This window comes from Empidonax traillii, unplaced genomic scaffold (genome assembly GCF_003031625.1).
Source record: "Empidonax traillii isolate 1590-97213 ecotype Southwest subspecies unplaced genomic scaffold, ASM303162v1 scaffold1585:size89650, whole genome shotgun sequence".
Lineage (NCBI taxonomy): Eukaryota > Metazoa > Chordata > Aves > Passeriformes > Tyrannidae > Empidonax > Empidonax traillii.
In genome coordinates this window covers 19,721-38,368 of record NW_020956778.1, presented here as the reverse complement: position 1 = coordinate 38,368, position 18,648 = coordinate 19,721, and the positions used below count along the sequence as shown (strand labels likewise).

General features: G+C 51.4%; 2 protein-coding genes across 2 annotated transcripts in view; both read right to left on the bottom strand.

Moving 5' to 3' along the window:
- The window catches only part of ULK2 (unc-51 like autophagy activating kinase 2), a 38,827-nt gene extending 33,283 nt beyond the window's left edge, over window positions 1–5,544 (bottom strand). The window contains exons 1-3 of the mRNA XM_027907954.1: window positions 4,944–5,544; window positions 3,670–3,762; window positions 2,459–2,500 (exon numbers count right to left, since the gene is read on the bottom strand). Coding sequence (XP_027763755.1) covers window positions 2,459–2,500; window positions 3,670–3,762; window positions 4,944–5,036 — 228 coding nt within the window. The 5' untranslated portion in view covers window positions 5,037–5,544. The remainder of the gene's footprint in view (window positions 1–2,458; window positions 2,501–3,669; window positions 3,763–4,943) is intronic.
- A 6,031-nt stretch (window positions 5,545–11,575) lies between these two features.
- On the bottom strand, window positions 11,576–16,711 carry NLE1 (notchless homolog 1). The gene is made up of 8 exons (XM_027907962.1): window positions 16,520–16,711; window positions 15,043–15,235; window positions 14,455–14,590; window positions 14,033–14,079; window positions 13,677–13,879; window positions 12,682–12,841; window positions 12,522–12,592; window positions 11,576–12,046 (listed from the first exon to the last, which is right to left on the bottom strand). The coding sequence occupies exons 2-8, from the start codon at window positions 15,166–15,168 to the stop codon at window positions 12,037–12,039; spliced, it is 753 nt and encodes a 250-aa protein (XP_027763763.1). The 5' UTR covers window positions 15,169–15,235; window positions 16,520–16,711; the 3' UTR covers window positions 11,576–12,036.
- Window positions 16,712–18,648: the final 1,937 nt, after the last annotated feature.

Sequence of the window (18,648 nt, the reverse complement as noted above, 5' to 3'; positions counted from 1 at the left end):
TCAAATTGCTGTGCAGGGATACAGCTTTAATCTCAAAGTGCTGCCGGTAAGCATCACTTCATTTAATATTAGGAGATGCAAAAATATTTACTCTTCATTGCCATCAATTTACACTTCTTTCCCCACTTAGTTTTGCCACTTTCACTGCACACCACCTTTTCTATCTGAAAACTCTGAAGAGCAATCAGCTCTTGGATTATTCAGCTAAATGTTCAAACAGTGCACTTGAAACATTTTTTTTTATTTCAAACTGTCCAAGGTTAAGAAAAACTTCAGACCAAGAGAAGTATAAAAATAAAACAGACTCCTAGTCACACTGAGAACTTGCTGCTGTGCCACAGACTCCACTGGCTCCAGCACTGAGGGGAAAAAAATAGCCTCTGTAAACTCAAAAATTGCTTGAAATCCCTAAGTCTTATCTGCTGTGCTGTATCACTGTGTTCACAGTGCCATGGCAAACAAAAAGGGCAGCACATGCTAGGACATGAAATGCTAAAGAAAATTAGTAGGTGTACCAGCCTACGAGACATGAGAATGCCTTGCATAGTGCTCGTTCCTGCTGGGTTATAAATTAATGTAATCACAGGAGTTAATGAGGTCTGTGTTTCACAAACACAGCCCTCTTCAGAAAGGGAAAAGCTCGTCTGTGCAAGTGTCACACTCCTCAGACCATATTTTGCAAAGCAGTTTCTTCTGTAGAAGTAGCACCACATTGCCAAGTTTTGTGGGTTTAAGCACAACAGTTGGTGACAAGCAGCAAGATCCCCCATCTCAAATGGGGAGAACAGCACTGATCCTTCAAGAAGTTCTGTCAACTTTGGGGACACCCTTTCCTGTGGCAGAACAGAAAAGTTATGTTTATAAATAACCTTTAGGTAAAGAAACCATAGACAAGCGTAGGGCTCTGCCCTCTCTTCCCATGTGCATAAATCAAAAAGAACAAGAGTCTCTCCAAGGCTCAGAAGACACACAGCGTTAAATTATCAAAATACAGAAGTAGTCAACTCCCCCCAGGTTGAGCTGCAGAGCTTACCAAGGAGTCTTCACATATAAACAACTGTAAATGATAAATCTGAAACTCAGCTGCTTGCTCACCACACCAACGCCCTCAGTCAAGAATTCCACTTGCTTTTAAGATGTCTGGATATACTAAATTTAGGATGCTGAGGGATTATTTCCACTTAGCAATACTCAGGAAAACCTGGTCTCCTCAGGAAGCACAAGAGAACAGACTTTCCCCTCTCAGAGTAGATAACAGCCTTCAAAATGAAGAATTCTGAAGTCAAGATCTGGGAGGGAAAGGAGTCCACACGCACCCCAGTGGGAAGTTCTGATGCACAGTTTGTTGCTACATGAACATCACTGCTTGTACCAAAAATCAAGACAGGTCAGTGCATGTCCTGTAGCCCTGGACACCAGAAAACCCGAGTCTGCCTGAGGGATGTCCCATGAGCACAGATTTCTGTAGCTAAAGAGACACACATCTACACACAAACTGAAAACCTTTTAGGATGTGAATGTGCCAAGGCAGAAAACACTGAAGAATGTCACAATGTCTACTTTGCATTGCTTTAACTATGCAGTGCCCCAAGGGTGGTTCTTGGTAATTTTTTTTCATCAGTGTAACTCTGTACTTAAAATTAGAATTGAGCCCAGGAGATGAATGTATAGTTCTTATTCAAGCAGAACAAATGGCTGTATGAGCTACCTCATGTCTTATTTGGCTTTGCTCAACAACTCACAGGCCTTAGGATACAAAAATGTACTTCCTACTAAGCAGAACACTCTACCCTAGACAGGCTAGAGAGCCAACTCCTCCACCTTATCAGGCACAATCCTGGGAACAAAGACAGGAAGACAATTTGAAGCAATTTAATACTTATTTCTCCTACTTGAAAAGATCCAAGTGTCTGCCTGGCTTTTATACTTTATCCTGTCCTCCTGAACACAGGCAGCAGCAATGCAGACATGTGTGATCATGGTTTTCTACTTCAGTTCCTCCTCAGCACGACACAGGACTGTACAACACATTTCTTTGTGACAGAGATTTCCAAGATGCTGCTCCTCGTCTACAACTATTTTAACTGTGTTGATTTCATTAACGTTCCTTGTTCCACCCATGTAGATTCTACCAGCATATTTTCCATCAGATGTATCCAGTTGTTACCCACAAACTCTCACTTTCCAATGAAATTAAAACAAGGCTAATTGAGGAGAATAGTTCCAACCCCTGACAGAGCTCCCAGCCCAGCTGGTGCTTTTCCTCTGGAGACAGAACCAAACTACACAAACAGCCTCTGCAGTGATTCTCAGGCTGCCCCTTGCTTTTTCTGACCACCAGAAGGATGACAGCAACAAAATATATGGCCCTTCAACATTTTCTGCTCTATACAGTTGTACGGATTGTATTTTCCAAAGTAAATTTTAATGAAGAAAAAGGCATCAAAATATATTTTACCTGGACATCATAAAGACCTACAATGTTCTCATGCTGAAGTTCCTGTAAAACAAAATATTTGTATTATGGAAATAGGCTATTGTTGTTGTTACTACCATTATTTTAAATGTAATTTGCTGACAGTGCTGATTTGGTGATAACCAAAGAGAATCTTTTTAAGACCATCTGATGGAATTTGGAGGAAATCTCAGCTATTTAGACAATATTTACAGGAATAGCAAATTAGGCAATATCTTCAGAGGTCATGAAAACATTTAGTTCCAGAACTCATTGTCTATGACTTGTTACAGAAAGTACTGGAGCACAAGATCCTTTAATGAGCACTGAAAACTGACTAGATTTAATTTTCTAGTCTTACACAATTTCTTGCTTAGTGAAGTAACCAACCACACTGTGTTCAAGTCAACCTTACTTTCATAATACAAAGGAAATCAAACCCAATAACATCAAATGAAACAGGACAGCTCATGCAATTATTTGTAACTGCTCAAAAAAACACGTCTTTGCCAAGTACTTGCAGCACACCAATATCCCAACCACTGCAATTTCTGGCTGTAATAAATATACTAGAATACTTATATATTAGTATATAAACTAGTGATGTATCTCAAGAAGCTTGGAAACGTGGAAAGAAAGCAGAGAATACTGAATGACCCATCCAGGGAGATGTTTCCATCAAATAGCCCTGAAAAACCAAACCATGCTCTGCTGTATTTCCTCTGTCAGAGCCACACCACATGTTTTAAGCCAATTAACCCAACTCAGAAGTGGGCAGGCTGCTCCAGGAATCAAATTCAGCATGCTGACTTCAGCTTTCAGGGCATCTTCGAGCAAAAAGAGGTGAAGAGAAATCAAAGACTGACGTTTTGCCCTCAGCTATGATTTGCTTGGCAGAGGTGCCACACTGGCCACCCGGAAGGGCAGAGTTTTCCACGTGTGCAGAGACTGGTTCTACAACAATTTTCCACTTTTAACCACCAAAGCACACCCATAACCCGTTCTGAGACATTTCCAGAACTAAATATATATTTTTTTCTTCTTTTTTTTTTTTTTTCCCCCTTTGGCTTTTTATTTCTGGATTAGTAACAAAGAAACAACCAGCACAATAGCAATTACCGTGATACCCCCCCGTGACCCGGAATGAACTAGGTCAGAAGTCTCTTTTCCTTTCTAAGCAAAGCAGCTTTAAAAATCACTGCATATTAACATACCTTTAAGATTTTTATTTCTTTTCCAAGTAGGATTTGTGACTTTGACAAGTTCTTTTTGTTAATACTCTTTATGGCTACTTCCCAATCAGTTTTCTGGAAACAAACAAAAATTGTATTGTCAGTTTTATTTATTTAATTTTTTTAAACTTTATCCTCTAACAACTACCCGGTAAAGCACTGAGAAAAAGTTGCAAGATCACCCCTCCTCTATCCAGCAGTGATTTCTACATCACATGACACCATCAAGAACTATTTCATTCCACAATAGCTTAGACAGCTATTAAAATCCAGCTGCAGCTACACTGCATTTTAATGGATTCTAAAGCATTAAAAAAAAACCCCAACAACAAAAAACCAAGTAGTATCCCACTTATTTTTTTACAGTGATGCTTTTTAGTCCTCTCATAGTGACTGAGTTACTTTAACTCTCCTTTAAGGACTTCCCATTTATGGCCTTTTTATGCTCTGCAGCTGAAAACTGCAGGGAAAAAAAAATCTGTCTTAAGAAAGCTTATTTTTGGATAATACATAAATAGACAATATATATAAATTAAGTAATTATTTGTAAGGTGCAAGGATTCCTTTGGCCTTTAAAGTTTCTCTTTCCCTTTCTCTATTTCTTTTTAACCCCCAAATCACTGCGTTGTGTCTCTCCGAGCTGCGAGCACTGCCCTAATCCTACAAGATGATAAACCTGAAGGTTTTTTTTTCTGGAAAGCAAAGCCCTTTAGGCATCAACACCAGAATAAACTCTCACAGCATCGAGAAACCATAACGCTAACGATGAATATCCGGGGCGATTAGCAAGTCACGCCAGGAAACCAGACACCTCTGAATTCAAGAAATCTTCAGCCAATCCCCAAAGGAGACAATTTTTCCATTAAGATCCCTCGTTATCCAGCGAGATAAACATGACCCTCCCGACAAACAAAGGGCTCAGCCTCCCCTACAGCTGCAAACTCTCCCCTGGCCGCTGTGTCGGGGAGCTGCCAACAGCGGGGAGGGACCGCGGTGGGGTTTAGGGCAGGGGGGGAAAAAAAAATAAAAATATATCCAGGGTTTATGGAGGCCGGGGCTGGATCCCGGCTCAGGGCCGCGGGGCAGACCCGGCACCACCGCCCACCTTCCCTCGGCTCTTTTTCCTCCCCAAAACTGCCCAGGGGTCACATCCCCCCCAACCACCGCCGCTGTCACCCACCCGAGGGGCTGCTCCGGGCCCCGGGTTGTGTAACCAGCCCCGCTCCGGCTGCGAGCGAAGCCCCATCGCTGTTTACCTTGCGGTGGCGACCTTTGAAGACCACAGCAAAGGCTCCGTGTCCTATCAGGTCCTTCTTGCTGTACTCAAAGTCCCCCACCACCTCCATCATCCCTCAGCGGGGCATGAAGCCCCCGGGAAGGACGGAGGGAAAACAAAGGGGCTCTTCCTCCAGCTACAGCCGCCTCACGGCAGCCGGCGGCGGGGTGGGAGCCTGCCCCGGTCCTGGCTGCCCCCGGCGGCGGGGGCAGCTCCTCTCATACCGCCGCAGACCCCCGGGCCGGCGGGGCTGCTGCAGGGCGTCACCGAGGCGAGGGGCTCCGTCGGGCATGGGGAGGGGAAAGGGGGCAGTCTCAGGGGCCGGGTGTGAGGGGACAGCGCGGCATCGGCGCCGGGACCGGGGGGCCTTCTCAGCGGGGAAGGGGGCTCCGCGCCCTGCCGCTGCCCGGCCCCATGGCCCCGCCACAGCGGGGGCTGCCGGCGCCGCGGCCCCGCTCAGGGACCGAGCTCCAGAGCATCCAGCGAGGAGGGGAGGAGGCGCGGCCCGCAGCTCCGGGGATGGCTGTCGCTGTCGCCGCCGCAGCCCCCGCGGGAGGGGAGGAAGCAGTGAGGGTGCGGACGGGGGGGGGGGGGGGGGGGGGGGGGGGGGGGGGGGGGGGGGGGGGGGGGGGGGGGGGGGGGGGTCTCTCAGGCCGCCAGCGCCTCCCGGGGCTCCTGCCGCTCCACCAGTGCCTCCCCCACCGATCCGCACTCGGCCAGCCCCTGCTGCCAATGCCCAGACCTCCGCGCCGCCCTGCAGCTTTTATAGGCCGCATTGCGCAGGCCCCGGCGCTCGGGTGCTTCCGCGGGCGGCCAAAGAGTGCCTCACCCCGGGTAACCCGGCGGTCCCTCCGCCGGCGCCGCCTCAGGAGTGGGGCCGGACCGGGCCGGGGTCACCGCCTTGGCCTCGGCCCCGCCGAGCTCTCCTGGTGGCCGTCCGAGCTTTCTTGGCGACCGTCCGAGCTTTCTTGGCGACCGTCCGAGCTTTCCCCGTGCCCCACCAGGGCTCTGGAGTCCCTCCTGCTCGGCGACCCAGGCCCCTGGGCCCACCCCTGCCCTCAGCCTGGCGTCCGGCACTGAGGCCAAACTCCAGCCCCTCACCCCCGGCCATCACTTTAACACTTTTTTTTCACGTCAGCCCTTTCCTTGGCCACTTCAGGCCCACCCGACAGTGAGGACAAAGGTGAGGGGCCACCAGCAGAGCAGGGAGGGCAGTCAGTGCCCCGCAGGCCATCTGCCCTCAGCACGGGGCAGGGGAGGTCAAGGGCTGGGACAGGCAGGGTGGGAAGGCAGGTACGGGATCATCCCTGGCTCCCAGGGCAGTGGCACTGCTTACTCAGCACACCCTCAGCCCAGTCCCTGCTCCATCAGTGAGCAAGACTCTGCAGGTAACCTAAAAAAAGGAACTTCAGTGAATGGAGAGGCAGTGGAGGAACAAACATGCAAAGTGCTGTGAGCCCAAGACACTTCGAGTTGCTCGCTCTCTTTATAAGGAGAACAACGCCTACAATTTACAGCCTCTGCCTCCCAGCACCTCTGGATCAGCCTGGGGCTGTTTACAGCACGTACAAACTTTACAAAAAAAAAAACAAAAAAACAACCAGCCACCACACAGCAGTCACATGGAGCCTTTGACCTTCACCTCCAGGTTTACATAATTATGCTCCTTTCCTCTGCGTTCATTCCTCATTGCTCTCCCCCCTTCCTCTTTATCTGTGATCACCATCACCCCACCTCCACATCCCAGTTTAGGCTCTCTCAGGCCTCCCAGTGCTCCCCCTGGGCCCCAGTGGATGCCAGGGGTGCGCTGGGGTCACAGGGGCAGAGCTCTGACCCCGCACGGCTGTGCTGTGCCTTCCCCCACGTGACACGGGCTCTGCTTTCAGTGTCACCAGATCAAAATAGAGACCGAGCGAGGATTTACGCAGTTGGGCCTCTCCCCATTCTTCACTTATCTCCCTTCACTTTCTCAGCACTCAAACCCAGGCACTACTGGGGCCATGTGCCATGCCAGAACCTCCGCAGCTAAAGACTTCCCCAAAGAAAATGCACTTAGATTAAAAAAATATTCAGCAAGAGGTTATCAAGGGAAGACAGACAGCTTTGTGAAGGACACTTTAAGCTTTAGACATCATATGTCTAAATCATAATATCAGAGGAATCCTAAGAAATCTGATTTTGTGCCAAAGAGAACCAAAGGGCTTTAAAACCGTTCCAGGCTGAATCCCCGTCCTTTACTTGCTGAAGTTTTGAGCTCCCATCCAAAATCCATCCATGGCACTACCCCAACAAGCAACACTGAGAAAGCAAAGCTGACCAATAATTTCAACAGCTCGGAACACCCCCATGTAAGGAATAAATGAGATGTAAAAATATTCCAAGTTAATAATAAATTGAGGTGTTGGTAGTAACAGACACTTTCTAGTACGCTCCACAGTGCCCCTTTAAACCAGGAAAAAGCCCACAAGCTTCCATGTGTTAAATATTCTGATTCAGAAAATAATTTCCCCGAGAACTGGTTATTTATTGCCATCCACAGAGTCTCACATTCAGTATTAATCCTCTCAGCATCAGCACGTATCCTCACCCCAAAGTCAATGTCACCAGCTACATTTTAGGGAAGCTTAAATAAATAAATAAATAAATAAATAAATAATTCACTCAGAAGATGCCTTTTGAACAGAGAATGCCACCACAGGAATTCCTAAGCCACCCATTCTGCATCCCACTTCCAAACCCAGACACATCTCCCTTCGGCAGCAGCGCTGCCCGATGTCCTTTTGTCCTCGTAAGGGGGCTGGAGCCCTGGAGCAGGTTTGATTCAGCACAGCAAGGACAAACAGCCAGGAGCAGCAGGGAGGTTTGACTGGAATAACTAAACACGCTGCTCTGGGATCCGAGGGCTGAGCTCTGGAACGGCGCTCAGGAGGCTGCGGGATTTGCATGCGGGTCACTCCTTGGAGCTGCAGCCTTGATTGGTGTCCAGGAGAGTTTTGGGATGCCGACATCTCCAGCGCCCAGAGCACAATAAACCTATTTACAAACAGCACCTTCACTTGCTTTTGCTGCTGAAAGGGGTCAGAAGCAGAACTGGACTGAATTCGCCCACCCTTACCCAAGGGAGCCTCGTTACAGGAGACACTGGGACAGCAACACAGGATAACCCCCTGGGGTTCATGCTGCTCCTTCCTCAAGGAATGCACATGGATATTCAACATGGATATTCAGCATTTCAGCAGCCCTGCAGCCCCCGGGGGGGTGCACTGCCCTGACAGCCAAGTGGCAGGACAATAAAACACCCAGCGTGCTCCAAAAGCACCGCCAGGCAGTGGGCACCAGTACCATGTGTAATCAACCTTCAACAGCACACTGTGCCCTGAGTTTGCTCATTTTTAATACCACACTCTGTAAGAGCTTCAGCCCCCTGACAGAGACCACTGGACCACTGATTTACAGAGTCAGAGTGGAGAAAACAGAAGAGCAGCACTAGAGATGGTTTTGTGGCTCCTTTCCAGCTGCACTACATCGGTTCAGCCAATTAGATCCTCAGGTGTGAGCCAGGGCTCTTGAGCAGCACATCAAGGAAGGAATTAGCACCTTCCAGGTTGCCTGAGTGCAGAGAAGTGCATTTTCATCTGGTAGCAGCTCCCCAAAACACAGACATCACTGTCCTGAGTTTCCATAGCACCTCTCATCCTCAAAAGCATTAATGGTCTTCACAGCAAGCCATTTTCTGCCACACCACCAAAATGCAGCCTGGAGGTAGAAACATCATCTGAACAATGCCTGGGCTGACCCAAAAAAAGCTGAGAGAAGCTCCTTTTCGTGCAGAACAATGAAGGAAGATCATTTTCTTCCTATTTGTTGAAAGATTTTTCTTGTGTCTCTCCCCAGGCTATAAACATGCACATGGAAATTAAATTACAGATCTGGGAAAATGTTCAAGAGATCATCTGAGTCGAGCTGAAAAGCAACGTGTGGCTCCAAGGACCCAGAACCCAGGAAGCACAACACACACACACATACCACTTGCCAGCCCTCCTGCATGGATAAACAGGACACACACCCCCAAGAACAGTTTTCATGTGGATTCTAAGGCCTCACTTATCTAAATCATCCTCCAAAGGGCAGGAGTCTGGCACCATTCTGTTGGCCTCAATGCTATCCCAAATTATTTACTTCACTCTAGGTGTTCTTATCATACCCCTTCCTTCCCTCCATCATCCGCAGGAATTTATTGGACAGGTAAACCTTTCTCAGAGGACTGGCACGCTTCCCAGTCCTTACCATCACTGTCCTCCCACTGGGGATTTGTAACAAAATTAATGGTGGCATCACAGCTTTTAGAGGAGAACATGTCAGGGGCTCTGTGGGACAGTTTCTGGATATGCTCAAAATTATTACTGTATTACCAGGGAAAAATAATGACCTTGTGGTAGGAAAACCCGTGTGGGATGTTTAACAAGTAACTCAGGAGGAACTTGGACTGAAACACAGGAGCAGATCCTGAGATTCCTTTCCCACAGCTCTGGAAAAGCTCCCCTGTTTCAGCAGGCTCTCTGTAAGGTGAGCGCTGCCGTCCCCAGAACAGCAATCAGAAAGCTCCAGCCTTACCTTCCAGATTTGTCCTTTCAACAACAAGTAACACCATCAGTAATAACACCATCAGGCCCCAATTTGCATCTGCAATTCCCAAAATTGGCTCATTAAAGCTCCCGTGCCCAGCGCCGGCGGAGCGAGGGAGGTCACGCGCCCGCTGCGACTCCTGCCAGGAAGGAGCTGGCTCCGAAGGGAAGGGAAGTGAAGGGAAGGGCAGCAGCTCTCCAGGCAGGAGACTGCAGAGCCAGGCCCGGGAAATGCTGCATTCAAAGGGAACTGGGAGGAGTGTTACGGAATTGCTCAGGAATACAGCTGGAGTGGGGCCAGCACTGAGCATGTATGAAGGCTGGTGCTGTATGGATGATAAAAATAGCAGCAGATGCTCGGATGAGAAAATACACTTTGGTTTACATGCAAACCCATAACTGAGTGTGGTTCAAAAATCTACCCGCTATCAGATCAGAGGAAGATTAAGGCCAAGAGAGCTTATTTTGGTGTACACTTAGTTGCAAGGCCCTCTCTTTTCTTCAAGAGGTCTCACTTCTCTTTGGAAAACCTTTCTGCTCCAGCATTAGGAGGGTGGGTTTTTAATCAGGCTCTGTTTGGTGCCAAATGTCACAGGAGCAGAGTCTGAAGGGATGGCAGGAGGGCACAGCAATTGCTTCGGTTTGGAAATCAGGGGACAAGGCACACTGATTTATTTTAGGTACACCTACACACACGCACAGCCAAGCCAGTTCCCACAGGCAGAATTGCCTCCCTCAGCTCCAACACATCCCTGCTTCCAGCACAAGACACACCCTGCACTGACAGGGCACAGTGACCCCGTGCAGCACCTCAGGGGAGGAAGCAGAGAACGATGCTTGTTCCTCTGGAAAGAGCCACACCAGGAGCTGCTGCTTTCAGCAACTCAGACCTAGGGACATAGAGCTGAAAACTTTCTAAACAGGCAGGCTTCTTGGCCATTGCCAAAGACCTGCTCCTCTCTTTCCCAAAAGGTTTTGCTCATGCAGAATGGATGCAATGTGGCCTTCACTGTCAGTAAGAACCATCTGGAAGAAGCACAGTAATGAAAGAGAAGGTATAGGATACTGAGGTCTTCCCAAAAGATCCCACAAAGACAGAGCCTGCTGACTTTGCTGGCAAAAAGAGAAACTAAGAACAGGAACCACAAGTTGTCTTCTCAGTCATATCAAAGATCTGATCCTTTGTTCCAGTCTTTTTCTCCCCTCAGCATTTGCAGACAAGCAAATGGCCATTACTGCACCATCCCCTCTTAATTCTCCAAAGCAATCCAGCCAGCAGGAATAAAGTCCTAAAATGCATCTTCTGCAGCTGGGAAGCACTTGAGACCCAAACTCCCATTCTGAGCTGTTGTAATCACTGAGAAGCAACTGCAGTATGAGGGCTATGGAGAATGTTTTGACCTTCATATTAACCTCCTGCAACTAAATTTGACAATATAATTGTCTGCTCCTTAGTAATCACATCCTGATTTTCACTGTTTCATAAGCATCCTGGAAATAAACAGTAAATCCAGGTTTATTCGTCTCATGATGGCTGGAAGCCTGAGCTGACTTAGAAAAAGGCTCATAAGCAAGTTTGGAAATACACAACTGACAGTGTGAATCCCTCTCACCCACTGGGCAAGTAAATGCACTTGAGAAATTCCAGAAGGAGCCAGCTCTGTGCAATGGAAGTTTTGCCACTCAGTGTGACAGTCCCGGCCCTGCTGTCAGCACGTATCCAGGGCAAGGGACAACCACCACCCCAAATGCCAGCTCCGTTCTCCCCCTTCCCCACCCTACTCTTTTCCTTCCCCCCCCGAGCCAGTGGTGGGTGGGAAATGGATGCTCCCTCCCCTCTTCAGAGGCACAAGTGTCTCATTTCCCCATTTTCAAGAGCTGCTGAGACCTGAAAACTCTGCACAGCTCCCACAGTCATCTGAAGTCCATGCACATTGGGCCCTGAACAGACAAGTGAAGGATTTATCCTTTGTGGATGCAGAGGATCCACAGATAATGCCAAGCACAATTCTGCAATGTAATTGATGTGCTGAATTTTCCCATTTCTCTCTCTCTGAAGGTCACACAAGGACAACCCTTTCAGTTCCCACTAAAACCCTCTTCTCTGCAGGATTCTTCACGCAGCAAGAAAGGGCAAGAGCCATCTTGCCCCTCAAGGCAGAGGGCTACTCTGAGGCTGAAATTCCAATAAAAAGCCAGTTGAGACAGAGGCAGATGAGATATTCCCTCCTGTAACGTTCAGAGGAAATCATCCTGCAAAGCACAGCTCTTAATAAGAACTAGAATTAAAATTTCCTTAAATAAATATAAGGAAAGAGTCCACGAGGGAGAGCAGCCAACAGGAACAGGGAGTCGTGCTCGGGTCGGCCTCCGTCGTCCATCCCCCTGGAGATCTTCCAGGCACGTTGTGCCGAGGACAGGACCGGCAGCTCCGTGTCTGTGCTCCTATCAACGCCATCTGCAAATGATGACAAGGAAGAGCTGCTTTGTCCCTGTGCTTGGGCCCAGCAGGCACCATATGAGAGCAGCACAGCAGGGCCCAGGCACTGGGGGCACCAGCCACGGTCAAATAGCAACCAGCTCACAGGAATTTGCCCGTCTGCATAACTAGGAGAGGGAGCAAGGTGAGAAATGAAGGTCTGACCAACTGGTACAAGCGTTCTTTCCCCTCTCCAGGAGCCAAAACATCTGAGTCAAATTTCACCCTGACTGCCCAGCTGGAGGGACTCTGCTTTCGAGTCATCTCCCAGGGACAGCAGCCGAGCCTGCCCTGAGGGAGATCAGATCTCCAAGTTGGAGCGTGACCCAGCGCTGTCCTCTCTGCAAGGACAGATCATGCCCTAACCATGCAGGTCTCTGCAAGGAGCCTGTGGCTCTGAGGGACACAGGGAGTAGCTGCAACATCCTCTATGGACAGACAACAGGTTACTTACATCCTCAAACACTTATCCTTCCCTCCACTCGCCACCCTCTGTCCATCCGGGCTCCAATCCGTCGCATACACCTGGTGTTACAGAAAGGACAGTCAGTTCTGCTGGGAGAAGGAGCCACTCCTGCCTCCCTCAAACACCTCGGCTCAACCCAACACCTCACCTCATCTGCGTGGCCAGGAAGATCGACGGCCAGTTTCTTGGTCTTGGCATCCCAGACCTTGAGGGTGCTGTCGCTGCTGCCGCTCACCAGCAAGCGGCTGTCGGCCGACCAGGCGATCTGGTACACGGCTGAGACGTGGCCCCGCAGCGACGTCAGGTACCTGGGGATCAGCACAAGCTGTTAGAGCAGCAGGGCTTGTTCCAAACCTGCCCTTTGTCTTCCCCTTTCTTCTCCACCTGTGAGCAAACCGGCACAGTCACAGGATGCTCAGCGCACCCCAGGCGGTCAACTGCGAGACAGAGTCCACGGGTTGCTCAGGCCGTCTAAAAACCCTCTCAGGTGGGCTCAGAACCTTCTGGAGGATGACTCTTCATCTCACCTCGACTGCCAAGAAACTCTTATCCAGTCTGGATTTAGAGGGACCTTTAAAATTACTGCCATGAATGCCAAGCTCAGGAGCATAAAGGTAGCTTTGCAGGGAAGGATTGCTGCCCCCAGAGCTCACCAGTACTCCAGCTGAAGGCTAAAAGCTGGATTCCAGGAGCATCCAAACACCAACAGCCACCACTTGTAACTACACGGATTTGCATCATCCAGAACAAGCTGTTCTCTGGCACGGGAACTGTTTAAACTGGGTCAGCCTACAGTGGCCAGCACACACATCTTCAGGAGATCAGCCGAGTGGAACATCCCATCCCAGCGCCGCTCAGAGAACTCGCCCTGCAGCAGGCTGTGTGTGCCACAGGTGCCAGGCAGTGCTGTGACTGGCTGGCAGTGGGGCTGCACACACACAGCCAAGCACAAGAAGACCCCCTGACACAAGAAGAGCCAGACAAGGGACTTCCCGGAAAAAAACACAGGCAGCAGAATGACTGAGCATGAGTTCAGGCTGCTGAGATGCTGAGCACACCAGGGGGCTGCTGGCAATGACAGTGGAGCCCACCCCTGCAGACTCTATACTAGCATCACCTCTGCAACAGAACTAAACAACTCACTTTCCTGTCCTACCATCCCAGAGCTTTATGGACTTGTCAAAGGAAGCACTGGCTATTATCCGGGTGTCTGGCGAGAAGAGGACTTGGTTGATCAGTGCCTGGTGGCCTGTCATTCTCTCCAGCGGCTTCTTGTCTTCCGCTGGTCTCCAGAGGAACAGGGTGAAATCATCTGACCCCGAGACGAGCCTTTCTGGTTCCTGGCCCTGAGAAAGGGATGAAAGAGCCCAGGTCTTGTGTGGGCCAGGTGTGGAGAGCTCGGCAGCACACCAGTGGTGGGGTCCAGATCCCACTGAGCATGTTTACTGCTTCCACCAGTGACAGTGTTAGAAACGGCAGCAGGGACAAAAGGGACTCACCCGGACTTGGTTGTACCTTTGCTGAGCCCTTTCCTTCAGTTCTGCCACTAAGAGAGGGAAAAGGAGAGGGGAAGAGAGATTTGCAACCTGTAGGTGAAATGAAACTTTATAACCCTGTGATGCCAATTCCAGTCCTGGCTCCGTGGGCCAAGCAGACGCATTTGTGACTTCTCACCCACTTCCTCTTTGCCAAGGGCAGTTTGGGAGCAAAAGCCCTTGGAAACAGAGCGGCCTTCCCATCCCCCAGACTGCTCAACCCTGGCACGGGCGAGGAAGATCACAGCTGTCAGCACGACTGACCCTAGCCCAGGACCTGCTCCCAGCTCCCAAGGTTGCTCTGGCTCATGGCAAACACGGTATCAGGCCTGCCCTTTATCCTCCCCGCTGCCTTCCCCCAGCCTACAAGAGGGTGCTGCACTTACAGGAGCCGCTGACGTCCTGAGGGTTGATGGTGGCCTCGGCGGGTTCGAAGGCCCCGGTGCGGAGCACGTAGTCGGTGCTCAGGGCCATGGTGTTCACCCAGTGAGCGTGGCCCTGCAGGCTGCGGCACAGCACGCCCTGGGGACACAACCACCCCTCACACAGGGAGGGCAGCACACAGCCAGGCTGCCCAGCACCCACCACACCCACCGGGCTGCAAGGACCAACACCGAACACTCCCAGCCCTCCTGCCCGAGCTGCAGGCAGGGCTGCAGCAGGGAAGGAACGGCACTGTTGAGCTTCAGGAATCGGTTTCCCACAGGGCCTTGAGGACACCCACCAGCACAGGTTGCCTCCGGGATGTTTCCAGCTTTTAGCCCCACTTAATGCTCTTAGAGATGAAAACATTGCACAACAGCCACCCTTTCCAAACTCTGTCAAGCAACAGGTTTTGATAGGTCAAGAAGATACAGCACCTGCTCTGCAGCTCTGTTTTCCAGGGCACAAGCTGTGCCAGGAGGAGCAGACAAAGCTACCACAGTGTGCCCAGCCCCCTTTGCCAGCAGCCCCAGGGCTGCTGCCTCACTTACATCCTTGCTCCTCCACACTTTGATGGTCCTGTCCTGGGAGGAGGAGTAGAGCAAACCATCGCCCCCCCACTTCACACACGTCACCGACTGCGTGTGGCTCGTGAGGATTTTGTCACACCTGCCCATCAGCGTGTCCCAGATGCGGATGCTGCCATCCTTGGAGGCACTGGCCAGGTAGCGACACTCTGGGTTTCTGGGGAAAAAGAAGACCAAATCCTTTGTGCAGCACACAAAGCTCCTCCATCACCCCCAGCAGATTCAAGAAGTCAGTAAAATACAACTTTCTTTTGCCTCCAGACCTACAAGAGGCCAGGCAGGGGCAGAGCACTGACCTACAGAGACAAAGGTACCATAAAGCAGGGGAGAGGCAGACAAATGGTTCCTCCAAACCAACTCCTGGGCTGCACACTGGAGGCATCAATCCAGGGCAAACCTGGCACCTGAGCGCTTGGCAATGACCTTGTTTGCACAGGGCACAGCTTTAACCAGCTGGCTTAAGAGGGCACCCCAAAACTGGCACCTTCCCTGGGCACTGGGAATGCACTGGATGCTCCCCTGCCTATGCCATGCTTATCTCCAGCCTGTGGACAAAGTGCTCCTGTGCTGGCAGGACTGAAAGGAGCAATGTCCATCCACGTGGCCCGGGGGGGGCAAATTTAACACATCTGGAAGCAGCTGGCCACAACCCCTCAAGGACAGGGGAAACACAACCCTCTGTCCTTTGCGCAACACCTTCATCACTCAGCATGGTGGCACGAGCAGCAGTGAGGAACCCCTCCTGCTGCACTGGGACTGAAAAGAGCAGTGCAGCCCTGACAGGGTCATGTCTCCCCTCTCCATTTCCTCATCCTCCTTTACAATCATTTTTTGCTAATCCAGTTAATTGTTTGCAAAGAGCTGGAGCTTCCTACTGGCAAATTCAATTTGCAGGGCTCTGCACTGAAGGGACCCTTTTTCTTTCTCTTTTATTTATTGCTATAACATCCTGGATTATTTGCTATAACTGCCCCCTCCATCCACCTCTGCCAGAGGGAGCTTTAGCTGATCGAAGGGATAAGGGGATTGCACAGTTAATCATCCCTCATGATAAACAAACAGGATGACAGAGGCCAGCAGGATCAGGAGAGCAGGAGGGAATGCTCTGCAGAGCCTGCACTTGGGGACCTCCAGGCTTCCCTGCTCAACATGCCATGGAGGAGGAGCACACCAAATATTTGTCCAGCCCCACAGAAGCAGTGCTTTCCAGTGGCAGGTAGGTCTTTTACACAGGGGGAAAAGAGGCACAGCCTGGCAGTGACTTCACGGCTGGGGCTCCTGGCTCTCCCAGCCGGTTTTCCCAGCCCACCTTGCGAGCCCTTCTCCTGCAGGCGCTTTTTCCCGTAACAGGAGAAAGGCAAACAGGGAGCGATGCCCTTCGGGTCAGGCTGCTCTTTTCCACAGGAGTCAAGGGGAAGGGCTGGGCTGGCCCTTCACTTACATGTGGAGCGGTTCCCAGCACAGACATGTGATCCATTTGGAGTGGCCAGACAGCACCCGGCCGAGCTGGCAGCCCGTGGCTGGGTCCCAGAGGAATATCTGTCCGAGAGAGGAAGCGAGAGGGTCGCGTCAGGCCACAGCCAGCATGTGAATACCAGGGAGGCTGGAGCTCCATTTAGGAAGCACAGGTATCCCTGGTGTCCGTTTACACTGGCAGAGACATGGAGCAGCAAGAGAAGGGGGCTGGATGCCTTTCCAGATCCCTGCAGCCCTCAGCTGACATCCAAAAGAATGAGAGCTGACTGCCCTCCTCTCTGCCTACAAATTATCTGACTAAATTATCTGACTCAACTCAGAACGGATACAGGTCCCCAGAAAGCCACCCCGTGCCAGAGACTCGGTGAGTGTTTGCAGAGCGCGACGAAAGCCGCAGCGCGCTAAGTGCTGCTTATTATCAGATCCTGTGGGTGGGACACATGCTGGTTTTCTCTTGTTGATTCTCTCTCTACATAAATGTTCATCTAAAGAGCCAAGGCATTAGTCATCTCCTACTTGAGAACCTGGGAAAAATAGGGAAATAGAGGACAAGCAGCTCCCTGGGTTCGATTAAAGCCAGACCAGCACCAAACCACAGCGGAACCACCCTGGCCCAGCCTGCTTCCTTGGGGATGGAATCACAACCTTGGCAGCTCCACGGCTGCTCTCACTGCTCCCAGATTGTTCGAGGGTCAGAGTGAGCCACTGCCCCTCTGCAGCTCAGCAACTCCCTGACTCACATTTAGCCGAGTGATCTCGCTTCCTGAGGCACTTCTGCACCTTAGGCACACACATTTTGCCCCACAGCCAGGGCAGAGCCCCCTTCACATTCCTACAAGAGGGAATTTGGCTGTGTCTGTGTGAGAATGCTGCGAAACAGGCTGCTGTCTGGGTCACACTAACAGCAGCCCTGGCTTGGCTGGGCAATAACCATTCTCAATCCAGGCACTTCCCTTGTGATGGAACCGTCTGCCAAAGACCACATCTAGAGCCTGGACTCTTTCCTGCATGGAGGGAAAAGCATCTGCCACAAGACAGCAGGACTAGCAACAAGAGGTCCACAAGGTGACAAAGCCAGAGCTCTGCCTGGCACAGGAGTCTGGAGACGCTACTCACAATATCACAGTGTATCCACACACAAAGCTCCTCTGGGGAACAGCAATCCTGCTCCAAACACCTGGATACACCCCTCGCAGCCCAGGAGACACAAGCCTTCGCCCCTAATCCCCCACAGCCCTTGCCCAGGTTTTGTTTCAGTCCAGAGTGGGCCTGCAGAGGGTCCCCAAGCTCCCCCAGCCCCACGCAGCGGGAGCCAGCACATACCTGGCCGTTCTTGCAGCCCGAGGCCAGTTTCTTGCCATCTGGTGACCAAGCAATGCTGAGCACCCAGTGCCGGTGACCTGGCAGAGAGAGCACGAGTGGGCATGAGTGGAGAGCTGTGATTACCCTCAGTGTCCCAGCAGGAAGCCACTCCAAGGAAGGACAAGACGAGGGGAACCCCCCTGTTCTCCTCCCGGCCAGCCCCTCTTCTTCCACTTCATCACAGAGAGCCCTTCCCTCCCTGAGCCACAGTTCTGCCTCCACAGCTCAGGCAGCACCAGGCTCTGCTCTGCTCGTCCCTCAGGCAGGCAGAGGGTCCCTGAGGGACAGGGGACACCCCCACACCCACCTTTGGCCGTGAATTGCGGCGTCTCCGTGCTGAGGTCCCAGAAGCGGACGGTGGTGTCTCCAGAGCCGCTCGCCAGGTACCTGCGAGAGGATGAAGAGCCCGGCTCAGCGCGGTGTCCTCAGGAGAGGGCAAAGAGCAGCTGCTGCCTCACCCCGAGCCCCCCCACCCTTCAGGCAGCCCCTCGTACTTTCCGGTGGGGCTGAAGGCCACGGAGATGACGGCCTCGGTGTGCCCCTCGAGGGAGCTGGTGCAGCGCGTCACGGCGCGCACCCGGAACACCGCCTGCGGCTGGTAGATGATGTCCAGCACCTTCTCCGTCTCCACGCTCTGCCCCGCGAGGGTCTTCTCCAGCGACGCCACAATCTCGGCATCGTGGACGAAGAAGGCCAGAGGCACCGGCTCATCCTGCGGGAGAAAGAGCGGGT